The 16,465-nt window shown below is 43.3% G+C and overlaps 1 protein-coding gene across 1 annotated transcript in view; it reads right to left on the bottom strand.

Moving 5' to 3' along the window:
• Positions 1-3,912: 3,912 nt before the first annotated feature.
• The window catches only part of AKNAD1 (AKNA domain containing 1), a 29,723-nt gene continuing 17,170 nt past the window's right edge, over positions 3,913-16,465 (bottom strand). Inside the window, 5 exon segments of the mRNA XM_007472048.1 lie at positions 3,913-4,064; positions 4,160-4,282; positions 7,256-7,353; positions 10,541-10,626; positions 16,177-16,333. Coding sequence (XP_007472110.1) covers positions 3,913-4,064; positions 4,160-4,282; positions 7,256-7,353; positions 10,541-10,626; positions 16,177-16,333 — 616 coding nt within the window.

The raw sequence follows: 16,465 nt of genomic DNA, 5'->3' as shown, positions 1-16,465 counted from the left end.
AGCTCTTGGGGGGAGGGCCATTGAAGGAGATTTAGGGGCCATAACCACTGAGAGGGCACCCAGGGATGCAGCACATGCTATGGCAGCATTTGAAAGTAACCTGATTGAAAATAGGAATCTACTGATAGCTCTAACCCCAGTGTCCCTGGAACAGACTTGTGAGCGGCATGCCTTCAGGTCTGCGCTGGGGAATCCTGTAGCTGAGGCACCACCCACAAAACATTTTCTCCAGGAAATATCCCTTGGAACCAATTTAGGAATAATACAAACCATGTGGCTGCTTAGGCTGTCTTTATGTTAGTACTGAGCACAAGTTGTTTTAGCAGAGCATTTTCTGATGCTCTCATACTATAATAATTTCAAAGCCATCAGTTTTGTGGTCATCAAGACCAAACTTACAAGCTGCAAAGATTCTAGAGTGTTTTTTTCTAAGTCCTCACCTCAGATTCCATTTCTTCGATACTGGTAAAGTTGCTTGAGGATGTGCTTTCAGAAATCCTGCAGGAGTGAGAATGGGGTAAGGGTGTAGCAAGATCTGAACTGTAAAAAAGGCAAAAGCACATTGATGCTTGTATAAAGTGCCATCCTCAACTCTGTGGTTCAGTAGTGGCTGTGTGTGTGTGTGGGCGGTGGGGGGGGGCGCGAGGAGTTTGTGCACCCTCTGCCCAAGGACACACAACCAAGACACAAACCCAAGAACTCCCCGGTGGCTACATTCATACACACTGCACTGCACTATGGTAGTGAGTAGTGGGGTTCAGACTGAGTGAGTGTGACTGCACACAGCCTGAACTCTGGTCACTCAGCTACACTGTCGATTCTGCCTCCTAAGTAGCTCTTGAATACTAGACTTCTCTCTTTCCTTTTCTACCACCCTTGGCTAAGCTGCCATCATTCCACCTGGATTACCGTACTAGCCTCTTGCTTGGTCTCTGTGCTCCAATCCTTGACTCCTCTAATCCATTCCCTCTCCCTTAGTAGTTAGAGTGATTTTTAAAACACTGGAAAACTTTAAAAAACACTCTGGTTAAAAAATCTCATTGGCTTCCCATTATACCTAAGAGTCTGAAATCCTTCCTGCAGCTGACAAGCCCCTGCACGGCCTGGCCCTGCTCATCTCACTGCCCCATCTTTCCCCCACTGCCTCTCCCTCTTTTAGGCTCCAGCTACATTGTTCCTGAACTTGCCAAGGGCTTTTCCACACCAGAAGGCTCTCTTAGACTGACATGTTCTTCTCTCTTACTCTCCCATCCCCTTGCTACTTCACTCATACTTATTCTTTGGAACTCAGCTTCCCTAAACCCCCAAATTAGGTAATAGCACTCTGTATGCCCCCTTTCCCTCTACCAAAAAAGTAAGGGCAGGGACAGAAGTTGACTTTGTCACTGTGTCCTCAGCGCCTGCACAGTGTCCTGCTATTGACACTCAAGTATTTGTTGAATGAATAACTGAATGATTGAAATATTAGCCAGACTTAGGTTTGAATCCTGGCTCTACTACTTATGATCTAGGTGATCCTGGGCAGGTGATCTAATGCACTAAGTGCATTGCATGCATCCAAACAATGGGTAGCCATTTTGTTAATCATACTTACTTTCCTGGTATGAGTTCACATTCATCATAAGAGGATTTTGAATTTGCACTCTGGAAACAGATCCATTTTGGTTTTGAATGAGCTGAAAAATGTTAGCTGTGATCAGATTCAGAGCATCAAAAATGATCCCCAAATGGTGGATATATGGGTATCATTCCCTGAACTTTTCTGTATGAATGAAATCTTTCATAAAATTTTACTAAGTAAATAAAACTAGGGAACATGGAAAATAGCCATCGAGTATTCTGAATTCAAGAAAAGAAACTCAACATTTAAAAGGAGTTTTATTAGCAGACAAGAGACCAGGACTCTAGGTTCCCTTGGCGCTAGCTGTGTGACCTGGGCATGTCTACGGGCTCAACTTCATCTAGCAAATGGAGGGATAATATTTTCCAAGAGTTTGAACTGAATGGATTTCTGAAGTCCTCTCCACTTTAGGAGCAAGGATTCTAGGAGTCAGAAACTATGTTACTAAGACAATTCCAGAAAATAGAGACTAAACAGAGAAGATAAATGTCACCATGGAAGACAAGAAGAACACCAGGGGAAGGAAGAGAAGAAAGTCAGTAGCCAACAAATCTGCCTTCTCTGTCGCTGAGGCTCTCTTCTCCCCCTTCTCTGGCCTCTCCTCCTCTCTTCTCTATCTTCCCCTCTTTCTCCTTCATTCTCCTGTCATATCCACTGGTCTCTAGTAGCTTGGCTTCACTCCCCCTCAGGAGGGTCCCATTTGACAAAGGAACAGGGAGAGACACGGAAGGCAGGGCAGAAGTCAGAAAGTCCAAATTTAGTCATGCTGTACCCAGACTTAAGTCATGACGAACAGAGGCACTAATGAGCTCAGTCTTAACCCCTTGGTCACCTCCAAATATAGTTGTGGATTTTATTTGAAACATAGAAATTCAGAGTTGGAAAGGGTCATAGGGTCATCTGGTCCAGTTCTCATAGTCTACAGATTACAACATCCTGACAAAGTACATTGTCTCTCAGTCTACAGGTGGGACTCACAACCTCCTGCAATAGCCCGCTCCATTTTCTGTCTGTTCTGGAAGTTCCTAACACCAAGCAAAAGATGCTTCCCTGGGACTTCTACCCTCTTGGCCACTATATGTTTACTAATGGAGTTCAAGATCACATTTCAAGTGACTCAGTTGCTTTCTTCATTCGTATGTTGGAATAAGAGGTCTCGTGGGCTGTAGACCCCAAAACCAAGGCGATAGTAAAGAAATCTGCCTGTTGCTTCTGCAGAGTCTTAGGGACTGTCGTCTCAACAGAACACATCCAACTGGAGGATCTGGCAGCTGGGGGTGAGTAGCGGAGACATAGCTGAGGTCAGCCAGATAAACACCATTCTTTAGTCTTGGACATTGGCAGTTGTAAAAGATCAGAAACATTCTCTCTGGTGCCCTGTCCCCAGTGATGGAGAGAAAGCGCTCTGAAGGTATGAACTCACCCATGAGGAAAGGATGTCAGAGAACCAGACACAGCTGTCGTTCAGAAGGAAGACAAGGGTGTTCCCTTCCCTCCTTTGTGTTCCCTTAGCACACTCTGTGCTCTTAGCTCTTATCACATTTTTCCATGAACTTTCCTTATTTGGGTAGGAGTTCCTTTCTCTCAATAGGTTGTAAACTCCTTGGGAGGAAGGAGCCATGGTTTTTTGTTTGTTTGTTTTTGCGGTACATGGGCCTCTCACCGTTGTGGCCTCTCCCGCTGCAGAGCAGAGGCTCTGGACACGCAGGCTCAGCGGCCATGGCTCACGGGCCCAGCCGCTCCGCGGCATGTGGGATCTTCCCGGACCGGGCACAAACCCGTGTCCCCTGCATTGGCAGGCGGACTCTCAACCACTGCGCCACCAGGGAAGCCCAAGGAGCCATGTTTTATTCATCTTTATAAATAAATGTTTGTGAGATTTTACTTAGTTCCAAAGACAGCAAAATTTTGCATTGAAATTAGCAATATGATGTTTAAGGAGTGTAAAATAGTCTATTTATGTGCTGAATTTTAGTGGGGATAGATCTAAAGCTTTTGCCCCTTCTGAATAATAACAATAATAGTGGCAGTTATTCAGTCAGTTACTTGTTCAGCAAATATTTATGACTTGTTACCAACTTTCACTGGTATAACACTTAGTAACTTTCAAAGTCCTTTACTGCTAGGATTGCATATCTCCCAGTCCCAGCCCAGCCTCTTGCCATCCAGGTGTCGGGCTGGATGTGGAAGTGTCAGATGAGTGCTGGAGACCTGGCGGCAGACTAAACAGGGCAGGAGCTCCCCATATGGAAGCAGTGGGTGGTATGATATGGGTCTCCCATGCAGGGAGATTAGGTTGTGTACAAAGATGGGATCTTGCAGAAGATGTACTTACAAGGTGAAGAACTTTTATTTTCATTTAAATAGCGGAGCTGGGCAAAGGCACTTCTTTTGCTGTGATTAAAGAAATTCTGTCCCGGGGTGTTGAATATGTAATGAAATTCTAAAAAGAAAAGATTAAAAATACAACTCATTGCCTGGGAGCAACAGCTGTCCCCATTTATGCCTTGTTTTCTGAGGCAGCCCAGTCACTCTCACCTTTAGATAATGCTTTACCGCAGACTCTCTGGGAGTTATGAATCTTAGTGCTGCAGTTCTCACATTTATTACTCTGCAGTCCAGTCCCAGAAGCAGAATAGCAGCTGAGTCCTGTATCAGAACCTGAAAAAGCCCAAGTTACACAAAGGAAGTGTGAGTTTTTTTTATTATAGTCCTAAAATATGCTCTGGAGAGTAGAGCTCTGATGGTGCAAGGTATGCATTAGGCCCCAGAGTGTTGAATTTCCCCAAGGGGAAATTCACCAAGGGGGGTTGCCATCCTAGGGGTGACATTTGGACTCCCCTTATGACAACTGAGAGGTGTTTTGATAGATAACAATTCTGATAGGAAAGTCTTAAGATTTGCCTAGCACATGTAGGTGTTTAGTAAAGGTCCTCTGAATGGATGGATCTGTGAGAATTTCGTCCATTGAATTATCAGACGATCTTGCATTTGTAGTTATTTTTCCATATTAGCCCTGATACATCCACATTCTCTTCTTAGACCCTGCGGTGGCCAAGAGCTTGTGTTTTGTCATCCAGGCAACTGGAAAGATGGTTTTCCTCACATCACGTTCGTAAGTCCATATGGGAACTTGAATCATAGCTTTGCCCTCATCAGTACCACAGAGAGGCTAGCAGTAGAGAGCATGTGTGTCTGGTGCAGGTCTGAGTCTTATTCGGTAGGCTGTGGGCAGTGGAGTTCTCCAGGTTAGGCCAGAGTGTGGGAGCATGGGCCCGGCAGGTGAGCACATCACACTTGGGTGTCCAAGCAACATCTTAGCTCCAGGAGAGACGAGGCTTGGGGACAAAGCTTCTGCCAATGCTACCTGCCTTGCTGCATTCATGATTACACTCATTTGTAACATTATCTTCCAAAGTGTAAATCACAAATGGAATGAGCTCTAGGAAGGATGTTTTCTTTCCCAAATCTCAGTCAATGGTCATTGAATGCCTTCTAATCCAGAAGTCAAGGAAATTACAAATAGAGGAAGAAGGAGCTACACCTGGGAAGGTTGTGTTGTACAGGAGAAAGGACATGGGTTCAGATAGGCCTGATTTGCAGCCTGGCTCTGCCACTTATTGGCTATGTTGGTTGACAGTATGTCCACAAATTCTTTAACATGCTTTTCAAAGGATAGAGCCTAATTCCTCTCTCCTTGATTGTGACAGCTCACAACTTAGTGACTTGCTTCTAACAAATAGAATAAAGTGGTAATGATGGTGTATAACTTCCAAAATTAGGTCATAAGAGACATTGAAACTTCCATCTCAGTCTTTCTCTTGGATCACTTGCCTGGGGGAAGCTGGCTGCCCTGTCTTAATGACACTCAAGCAGCCTTTTGGTCCACATGGTGAGGAACTGAGACCTCCTGCCAGTGGCCACGTGTGTGAACAATCTTGGAAGCAGATTCTCTAGCCCTAGTCAAGCCTTCAGATGATGGCAGTATTGGCCAACATCTTGACTGCAGCTTCATGAGAGACCTTGAACCTGAACCACCCAGCTAAATGGCTCCCAAATTCCTGACCTGCAGAAACTATGAGATAGCAAATGTTTGTTGTTTTGAGCCATTAAGGTTTGGGATACATCATTACACAGCGATAACACACAAGGCTCTTTGACCCTGGCAAGTCACTTAATTTCTCCAAGCTTCCATTTACTTATCTATAAAATAAAGATAATAATTCCTACCTTACAGGGGTATTATGATAGTCAAGTGATGTATACTATATGTCAACCGTTCTCAGTTCTTTAATTTCAGAACACTCTTACTTACACTCTTAAAATTGAGAACCCTAAAGAGCTTTTGCTTATTATAGTTTTTATCATATATCATAATATATGAAATTTTTTACACCTGTAGTAAAAATCCACCCTCCCCTTGCATTGGAGAAGAGCTGTCATACAACATTCAGTCAACTGAATGTGGCTTGGTAGAGAGGTATTTATAAATTACAAGTTATTTTTGCTGTGTATAATCATTCAGATTTTCCTAAGACTGAATGGACAGTCTCAAAGCTTTTTTTTTTTTTTTTTTAGAATTTTAAACTGAAGCATTTAAAAAATACTTTGTCATTTAAAAACAGTAATAATCCACTTCATGTTCACAAAATAACATTTTTATGAAAAATAGCTGTTTTTGAAAAAAAATCATTAAAATGGCAGTGTTTTACATTTTGGCAAATTTCTAAAACATCTAGCTTAACAGAAGGCAGCTGGACTTTATAGCCATATCTCCATTCTGTCTGTTGCAATATTGTTCTTGCACAGAAAAGAGAGGACCTCACGGCCCCCCAGGGGCCCTCTGACCACACTTTGAAAATCTCTACTCTGTTCTGGTGTCTGGTATACAGTAAGTGTTCGATCGATTAAACCTACTATTATTATTAGAAAATGTGTCATCTACAGAGAAGAAATAGAACCAAATGCGACATAACAGGAAGAATACTGAGTTGAAGGAAAAAGCAAGCCTGGTTAGCTCTCTGGCCCCCAGCTTCCTGCTGTATAAACTGGGTAGATTAGGCTCGGCCTCTGATTTTCTTCTCAGGAGCTACCTAAGCCAGCAGGCCTCAACTCCACCTCATCCTCACCCAGGGCAGTCCTGCCAGGGGATGTTTTTCTGCTTAAATTATCTTTGGAGAAGGCCCCCTATGACTAAAACTCATTGGATTCCATGCACTGGTGCTCTCTGGGTTTGCTCCCCGCTCTAACTTGCTTTGCTCCTATGAAATGAGTATGGACAAGTCAGCAGCAACTGTCCCGTTGCGGGGGAGCTCCCAAGGTGCAGATTACGGGTCTTACTGGGGGGCTGCCACGCAAAACTGAGGCTGCCTCGTGGCTGAGTCACGGAGCCCTGTGACTCCAGGCAGAGACAGGTGTGGGCACTTTCACCCTGCTTGACCACATCTCATTTGAATCAATTCATTATTACTTCTTTACATTTTGCAACAATAATAATAATAACCAACGTGCAACACCCTAGTCTAAGTAAAGCTATTTGATGTGGCACATGGTCTGCTGGCAGTGAGCGGACCCCAAGGGTGTTGTCCACACCCTTGTGGATCATGACGACTGGCCCCAGACCCCTCAACTTACCGAGAACTGAGTCTGGGTGCCGTGCCTTGTCTTGAATGGCAACAGGAAACCTTCCACGGTTGATTCCTCTGTGGCCTTTTTTCTCCATTTTTTGCTTCCTAAAAAAGGTGCATAAAATCCCATAAACTTTTAGTATACTGCTAATACCGATAGTGAGAGGTCTGGTAAAACTGAAATGTGAAATTTCTTATGTCAGAGCCTGGAATGATGGAGGATGCATGTCATCCTTAACACAGCTATTCCTCTGCCTGCCTGTTTGAGAGCTTCCCCGTGAGAAAGTGCACCCAGCACAATTTGGCCTGAAAAGAACATGCATACCAAACATTAAAAGTAAATCTGTTTTGTTTCCCTGAGGATAATATCTAGTCGTGATACACATAAACAATATTGAAATTTGAAGTATGGAATTATAAAATTTGGAGTTCAATTCATTGTCTCAAAATCAGTTCTTACCAGGGGAGGAAGCTGTACTACATGTCAGTACCAGATCACGTGGCTTTGGATCCATAAGCACAAGCTGAGCGATCCGAAAATTCCAGCAAGGTGGATTTTGTCCAGTGTCTACAGGGCTAAAGGCTATGAGAGCATGTGGGGTTAATTTTAGCTGTGCAAGGCCACCAGGGGGCATCAGAAAGATGCCCTCCGATGGTCATTTACCGGGACACTTCCTCCGACTTGTCTGTAGCTTCTGTCTCCCTCCTTCACAGAAATTCTAACTCCTCCAAAGGAATTTTAGTTGATAGCAATTCTTAAGAAAGCTCTAGCTCAGCCCCTGGAATACTATAATAGCCCCTAGGGAACGTTGCTTGTTCTTAGCCTGGAGGGCACTGTGCCCAAGATGTCCTGGATGTATAGCCCAAGATGTCCTGGATGTAGCCAGTGAGTCAGGAATGAGACTGATTCCCGGGGATGGAGTTTGAGCCTCAGGCCTTGCTTGCAAATGTGTGCATGTCCCACTGTGCCTGGGCCTGCTGCTGGTGGAGAGAGGTGCCGTGCTTGGAGTTTGTGAGGTTGGGGGCTGAGAAGCCAGGCCCTTTCCCTCTTGGAAAAATATGCTCTCCTCGTGAGTCACATATTTACTCACACCTCATTTTCTGTCTCCACCCTCCTCCTCTGGGGCATTTGAACATCTGCTCTCCAAAGTGGAAAAGTTGGATGGCACTCAAGTGAGTTTAGTCCAACACATGACTTTCTTTTTCTGCCTCTTTTAAACTTCTTTGTGCAAACTTCAGTTAAAATCTTCTTGCCAAAAACAGTTAAGGGCGGTTCTACTTGAGAAGACAGTTTTTCAACAAGACCAAGTAGCTGAAGTGTACTCTTAAATCCAAAATTCTGCATCAGACATTAAGGGATAAGCATTTTACATGTAGTATATATGTTATTTATCTGCATATATATAAATATCCTTCAAACAGTACATATATCAGTAGGCTAAATAAAGAACATATCCCATTTGAGAGAGAGCTAATCTTCTAAAATAGTAAAGAGTATATATAGCCCTCTGTTCAATTAATTCCTCAGGGATGATATAGTTTACCAAGATTTCAATTTATAAATCATGCATATCACCACATCACACCCCAGCAGTTGATTTACTGTTAGATCTGATTTTACACTTGGTTGTGTTTTGCCGTCCATCTTGTTCATTATAAAAGAGAAAATGTAGTCTAGAGCACCAGTCCCTGTCTTGGTAGTTTAGTGGTTCTGTGAAGTCTAGACTACGAATTTGGGAGAGAAATATTTAGTACCTTGAAAGCTTAATCAAAATGTTTTTTTAATGTCAAACTATTTTTATTATACTTACTGAAACCTAAAAAAAAATGTCAAAACATAGGTTTTAATTCAATAAAAAAAAAATAGTGGATCTGGGATGACTCAGGGATTTGGCATCATTTGTGACCTTTGTATTGAAAGGAGAGTCAAAGCTGATGATGGACATGTTGGTTTAAAATAATGGTCCACACCAGATGACACACGGATATTTAACCACAAAACCATGCTGTTTCTTTTTTTAGAGGGCGGAAACTCAATAGGACGCTTATGACAAGTGCTCATTCCGTGCTGGCATGCTTTCCAACAGGAAACTTCAGTCTTTCAGACCTTGTCATCTGCCTCTATTAGAATCCATTATGTTCAGGTAATAGTGGTGGCTAAACAGCCCCGCCCTCCTTGCCTCTCCACCTTCCTAAGGTCAATTAGCCAAGCTTTGGCTCCAGTCCACAGTGCCTCTCAAGCTTGGAGGAGGCACCTCTTGCTGACTGATAGAAGCTTCAAATAAATGATTCTGAATCCACGTGGGCTAACAGCTGACCAAAGAGTGTTTCAAAACCATTAAGAATTTCTCCTTAGGATTTCACATCTACAGCTTTTTACCCGATTTACAGCTTGTCACCTCTGGAAGATTTCTTGCTGAAGGATGTGGAGAAGTAAACCCTGGGACACGGAATTAGGCTTATTTCCGGTGGGATTGGGGGGCAGAGGTGGGACCCAACAGGGTAAGTTTTCGTTCATTGTGAGGAGAGAGTAGTGAGGCTGCAAGCTGGTACACAGTGGTGTATAATAATTTCCCATATGGGCAAGGTTCAAAGGGAGCCTAAAGGCCAAACCACCTTCCATACACTGTGGTCATGATTCTTAACCAAGAGGCCTATCAGAATCATCTGGGGAGATTTAAAAGAAAGATTCCTGGGCTTCCCTGGTGGCTTCAGTGGTTAAGAATCCGCCTGCCAATGCAGGAGACACGGGTTCGAGCCCTGGTCCGGGAAGATCCCACATGCTGCAGAGCAACTAAGCCCGTGCGCCACAACTACTGAAGCCTGCGCGCCTAGAGCCCGTGCTCCGCAACAAGAGAAGCCGCCGCAATGGGAAGCCCACGCACCACAATGAAGAGTAGCCCCCGCTTGCCGGAACTAGAGAAAGCCCACGTGCAGCAACGAAGACCCAACGCTGCCAAAACAAACAAATAAATAAATAAATATTAAAAAAAGATTCCCACCGGGGCTTCACCCCGGGGAGGCTGATACAGTAGGTGGGGCTGAGGCATGTGCATTATTTTCAAGTCCCCTGGTAAGGCTGATGCTCTCCGCAGTTGAGAGCCGCTGCTACAGGGATTTGTCAGTTGGGAGGGAGACCGGGCTGCGTGTCCAGCCCTGAGATCTGCGATTCTATAACTCGGCCCGTGGCTGCTGGCATCTGTTCAGTTAGTTGATGCCCATCCTCACTGGAGTTACTATCCCAGGACCGGCTCCCACCCACCCTGGGAATTTAGCAGCTGGAAGCCCTCACCATTCAAGGACCCGGTGGCAGAAGGCACAGCTTGCACCGGTCATCTCTGTGCTGTCCTGCCTCCCCGAAGCATTGTTAGGCTCCTCCTGCACCACAGAGCACACACAGATGTGGATGTGACCGAGGAAGTGAGTCACCCCTCGGCTGCTCAGGCGCAGCCCAGCAAGCCGCGCGGACCCCGCCAAACTCACCATCTCAGGACTCCTCCACTCTGATTTCTGGCTCAGTGGGGCCTGTGCTGTAACGGCCTGGGGCTTAGAGAAAGAAAGCTTCCACCCTGCCTTGACTTCCTTCCTTCTCCAGACATTTAAAAATCTAGTACAGATGAGAGAATACTCTCCCCACCCTGTTTTCTCTTTCGTTTAGTTTCAAATTACACCAAGCTCCACCAGAGGATGAACCAATTTTAGATGATTTTTAAATCCTTCAATCTGACCACTGGTTAGCAGAATCTAAAAGCCTTTCCAAAGCAATGTATTCAACTATGAATTAAAACAAGGTTTAGGGACTATCTAGAGGCCTAAATGATTGTTTATATGTCCCTGTTTAACACACACAAAAAAATCACACTATGGAACTGAAAAGGCTGACACCACCCTTACTATGGTTTTACACTTTATGTAAACAGAAAATAAACGTACTTTTCTCACCATTATAAACAATAGTGAGAAATAAGCATCATTGTACAGACAGCTTTTTCTATATTTTGAATTACTTCCTTAGGAAATGTCTGGGTCGAAGGTTGTGAAAGTGCTTGTGTGATGATACGTGTGGCCTAATTGCTTTCCACCAAAGCTGTACGAATTACAGAGCTGCCATCAATGTTGGTGACTCGTTTGTCTACACCTTCCTCTGCATCAGGAGTTATCCCTTGAAAATGTTCTTGTTAATTTAAAAAGTAGGGGTGGCTCCCTGTGTTATTCACATTTCCTCTGTTATTAAAGGAGATAAACATTTCCCCATATGTTTATTTATTAGTTGTATATCCTACTTGTGACTTTTGGTTCTAATCTTTTATCCATTAATTTTTTGGAGGGTTTCAGTGTTTTCTTATTCATAAAAACAACCATTTGTTGATTGCTCCTTGTGCCAAGTACCTCTCATATCACCTCCTTTATCCCTTACCACCATCCTGGCATGTCGTCCCCATTTTAGTGATGAATAATCTGCGGCTCAGAGAATTTAAGCAGCTTGCAAGGTCACACAGAGTGAGTGGCAGAGCTGGCATTTGAGCCTTTCCCCGTACACTTGTGTCCTTAACCACAGAGCTACTGCTCCTTCGTGCCATTGTCAGAGCAACTTTGTATGATAAAAATCTTAATCCTGAACAGTGTTTGCTCTTACTATTTTCCAAGTTGTCTGCCTTTCTTAAAAAGATTTACTGTGGTTTCAGTTTTGCAAACATTAGTTGAAATGTTGATATTGTTAAAGAGGTGGTGGAAATGGCCAAGAAACATATGAAAATGGGTAAATTTCACAAATAGTCAAAGGAATACAAATTAACACAATGAGGTATCAGTTTTCATTTATCACTTTAGCAAAGGTTGGAGAGAAAAAGAAAACAGATACCCTGGTTTGGCTCAGGTTGGAAGGCACCTTCACTCCCAGGCACTGTTGTGGGCACCACTTTGCTAAAGGCCAGTTTATCCAAATTTTCACTGTGTATCTTTTGAACCATTAACTGCAATCCTAGGTTTTTATTCAAAGGAACTAATCAACTATGGCCAAAGGTTTGCATATAAAATGATTTTACTGAAGCAGTGTTTCTAATATCAAAGAAATGGAAAAAACTAAATGTCCATCAATAAGGGATTGGTTTAATGAATCAGGGTACACCCATACAATGAAATACAATGCAGTCCTTAAAAATGAAGCTGTAGGTTTATTCAGTAACTTTTGAGAGGCCCACAATATAATGTTAAATGTAAAAAGCATATCCTCAAACAATACATGTATGGGGACTTCCCTGGCGGTCCGGTGGTTAAGACTTCGCCTTCTAATGCAGGGGGCGTGGGTTCAATCCCTGGTCGGGGAGCTAAGATCCCACATGCCTCTCGGCCAAAAATCCAAAACGTAAAACAGAAGCAATATTGTAACAAATTCAGTAAAGTCTTTAAAAATGGTCCACATCAAAAATTCTTTAAAAAGCCCCCAATTACATGTATGATCCCATTTTTGTAAAAACGTGTATGTGTATCAGAGAAAAAAAAAGTCCAGATATACCCTAAAATATTAGCAGTGGTTTTTCTGTCAGTGAAATGTTCCTCTGTATACTTTTCTCTATTTTCTGATTTTTTTGCTATAAGCCTGTATCGCTTTTATAATTTAAAAAATAATGAGGTTTTTTTTGCTTCATTGTTCCCCTGTGTTTTATTACTTCTGGGCCTTCAGGGAGTATCTCCGCACTTCACAGTTAAGGCAGATTTACATTAGCAGAATGTAGGGGTGGTGCCCTCCGCCTGAACTGGGAGACCTGGGATCCAGTGTCTCCTGTCATTTGCACTGGGCAAATCTCTTCACCTTTCTAAGCTTCCAATTTTTCTTCTGCAAAAAGCCTATGCAAACAGCAAAACTCCGAACCAACAGAATTATTACTGTTTATTGCTTATTATAATTTTGTCATTATTATTTTAGACCCAGGGCTTTTAATCCCAGTATTTCCAATTCCTTTGTAATGAAATCATCTCAAAGTGTGGTCCGCAGACCAGCAGCATTGACATCACCTGGGAGCTTGTTAGAAATGCAGATTTGCAGGCTCACCCCAGACCTACCGAATCAAATCCAGCGTTTCAGTAAGCTCTGCAGGTGAGTCCACGGCAGACTGCAGTTGCAGAAGCCCTGATCTAGAACAGGTACCTCAGGCAGGTTTCTCCTGAGTTCTGAAAGAGTGGAGAGGTTTAGCAATACAGGCAGCTCTCACCAGCACTAACACCCAGGGTGCCGGTTAGTGTAAGAGCCAAGTGATCTTAATTATGCCAATTTCAGAGTCACGTTCAGCCATACTGGTTGGTTAAAGAGCCAAGGCAATGAACCAGAGCCAGGACGGGGCTGCAGGACGTTACTCCGGAAGCCGAAGACAACCTCATGGTCATTTGATCTGGTTAGTCTAGTTTTTTTTTTAAAAAAAGCAGTTTGAATTTTAGAGTCAGTTATTGAGCTACCTGGGCGCCCCACTTCGGGGGATTATTTGGCTTTTGTTTAATCTGGTGAAGAGTCACTGGGAATTTAATTTCAGCACTCCTGGGACAGTGGGACCAAGTGACCACTTGCCCTTTTCCCACCCTCCCTCCCCTGGGCGTCTCTACGGAGAGAGGGCCCCCAAGGAAGCCAGGCTCCCGGAGGTGGAAGCGGTGGTCCAAGTCCACGTCTCCCTTCTCGGACTCTCGGGAGGGGCCCGTCGCTGCCCTCTTTGCTGGGCTGTGGGACCAGCCTGTCAAGTTCCTCGGAAGAGGGGGCCTCCTGTGTCTGTGCCAGTGGGGGGTGGGGGTGGCGCCCTGTCCCCTCTCACCCACATGGCTCCGGCGCCACGCAGGACGGCCAGGGTGCTCCTTGGGTAACTGGGGAGCCGCATAGAGGGACTTGCCATTAGGGCTGCTGTTGCACAGGAGGTAACTCAAAATGGGTTCTCCATTTCCACACCACCCCTAAGGCACCATCACATCCTGCCTGGAGTCCCTTTCCCCGGACTCCTCACTTAGCTACCTCATTCTTATCCCCCAGTACTCAATTCAGATCTCACCTCTGACCCTACCCTCCCACTGTGAGTTACTTTTGGTCATATCCCATCACCTAATTGTCACGGTACCTAACACCCAGGTAATGTGCTTACTGTGAGCCAGGCCCTGTTTTAAGTATGTGTATTAACTCATTTAAACGTCCTAATAATATCATTAAAATTTCTAAGAAGCTGCCAGGTGAAGCCAGTGCTGCTGGTCTGGGGGCCAGCTTTGAGATATTTCATTATAAAGGAATTAGAAATAATGGAATTAAAAACCCCTGGCTCTAAAATGATAATGACAAAATTATAGTAGACATAATAGTTCCGTTGGCTCAGACCTTTACAGTTTGCAAAGACTTTTTGCTAAAGAGGAGTTGGAAGCTTAGGCAGATATTATTATCCTCACTTTATACAGGAGGAAACTGAGGCACAGAGAGTTTATATAACTTTCTGAAGGTCACAAAGCTGATTAATGACAGAGCTCATATTGATATCTGAACCCAGGCAGTCTGGCTTCACAGTCCTAAGGAATGCATTATTACTTGCACCTACATAGCACTTTTAACATTCTGTAATTCCATGTTAATTTTATCTGTTCGTTGTATGTGTCCCTAATGGAAATGTAAGCATCTTGAGGGCAGGTGTTTGTTTACCTTGTTTATATTGTATCCCCAATACCTAGAAAAGTGCCTAGCATTTAGCAAGAAATATTTACTGAATGAATGGTTAATACTAGAGGTAGACTCTCTTTTCAGGGCTATTTATCACAAAGTTATAGAGTCCTCATCATCTCACAACAGTTGCTATACACTTGCGGCCAGTTAAGAAGAGCAAACCCAGACCTGACGGGAGTGCTGAGCAGGAGTCTGGGCTGCCTCACTAGGCTCACTCACACCGTGTTGAAGCTAATTTCGGTTCAGGATTAGAGAGAGAACCAGCTGCGAACCTTGGGGATCATTTGTTAAATCCACAGTGGCGCAGAGTTTACTATACTGAGTATTCACTCCATACCAGGCATTTAGTCAGTTGTTCAGGCTACAAAGATGGGTACAAAGGCACAAGGACAAATGAGACATGATGCTATGGGGGCACAGAGGCTGGGGTGAAGAATCCTTCCTGGAGTGGGCGGCTATGCATCAAGGTTATATAAATGGGCTAACTCTGAAGATGGGCCTTGAATGAATGGGATTTTGCCAGGCAGGTAAGGGTTTTGAGGAGGCAAACATACTTGTTTGGAAGGGCTAATATTTATATAACCTTCAATATCCTGTCCTAAAACTCTGACAAAAACCTATTCAAGTTTTGAATAACAGCCACAGGCTGTGTCTTCAAATACAGTCAATTTAAGGCAATTATCCAGATGATTCCATTTGTCAGAATTTTCATGTATTCTGAAATGTTCTGATAGTTGAGGTTACAAAAAGTACTATAGAAAGACACTGGTAATTGATTTGAATTCCTGGTTTTGCATATGTAGACAATCCAAAAGAATTTAACTTGAGAGAAAGAAAATGTAGAAGTGGACTCATGAGAAATGGTTCTTTCACTGAGTGTGTCATTCTTTATGTAGCAGAAATAGTACAAAACTATTAAGAAGAAAAATTATTTCTTCCAGGCATGCAAGATCTACAAAAAATGTTACTATTCATCCAGAAGAAATAGCTCTTTAGCAGTTCATCCGTTTAAGCTGCATTGTTACATCCTAAACCAATAAGATATTTCAAAAACCAACACTTGAAATAGCTTCTAATTCTTAAAAGCTGGTTCCACTTTAAATAATACGATTCATAGGCCTTTGGAAAGTTAAATTTTCATGAAATGTTAAGATAGAATTCAGTGATTCCATTAATTAGGATTCTATAAATACATAAAAACCGTTTCTCTTGGCATGAAATTAGGCTGTAGGCTGCTATATTACCTCATTTGAGGATGGAGAGGATGTGGATGACAAGTCATCCAGGTTGATTTGAGAACTCACGGGAAGAGAGACAGCTGAAGTATATTTGCCTTTATTAATTTTCTCTTTAAAATCTTCAAGTAGCATCTCCAACGTGAAGATTTCACCTTCTACTTTTCTAGGTAAAGATAAACACACAGGCATCTTATTGAGTATGCAGTCAACATTCTAATTAGTAACAACAGTTCTTGAATATAACATTGATCTACATTTTTTTTTTTTTTTTTTTTTTGCGGTACGCGGGCCTCTC

The sequence above is a fragment of the Lipotes vexillifer genome, unplaced genomic scaffold (assembly GCF_000442215.2).
Source record: "Lipotes vexillifer unplaced genomic scaffold, Lipotes_vexillifer_v1.1 scaffold393, whole genome shotgun sequence".
Lineage (NCBI taxonomy): Eukaryota > Metazoa > Chordata > Mammalia > Artiodactyla > Lipotidae > Lipotes > Lipotes vexillifer.
The sequence above is the reverse complement of the archived record's forward strand: the minus strand, read 5'-3'. Positions and strand labels throughout refer to the sequence as shown.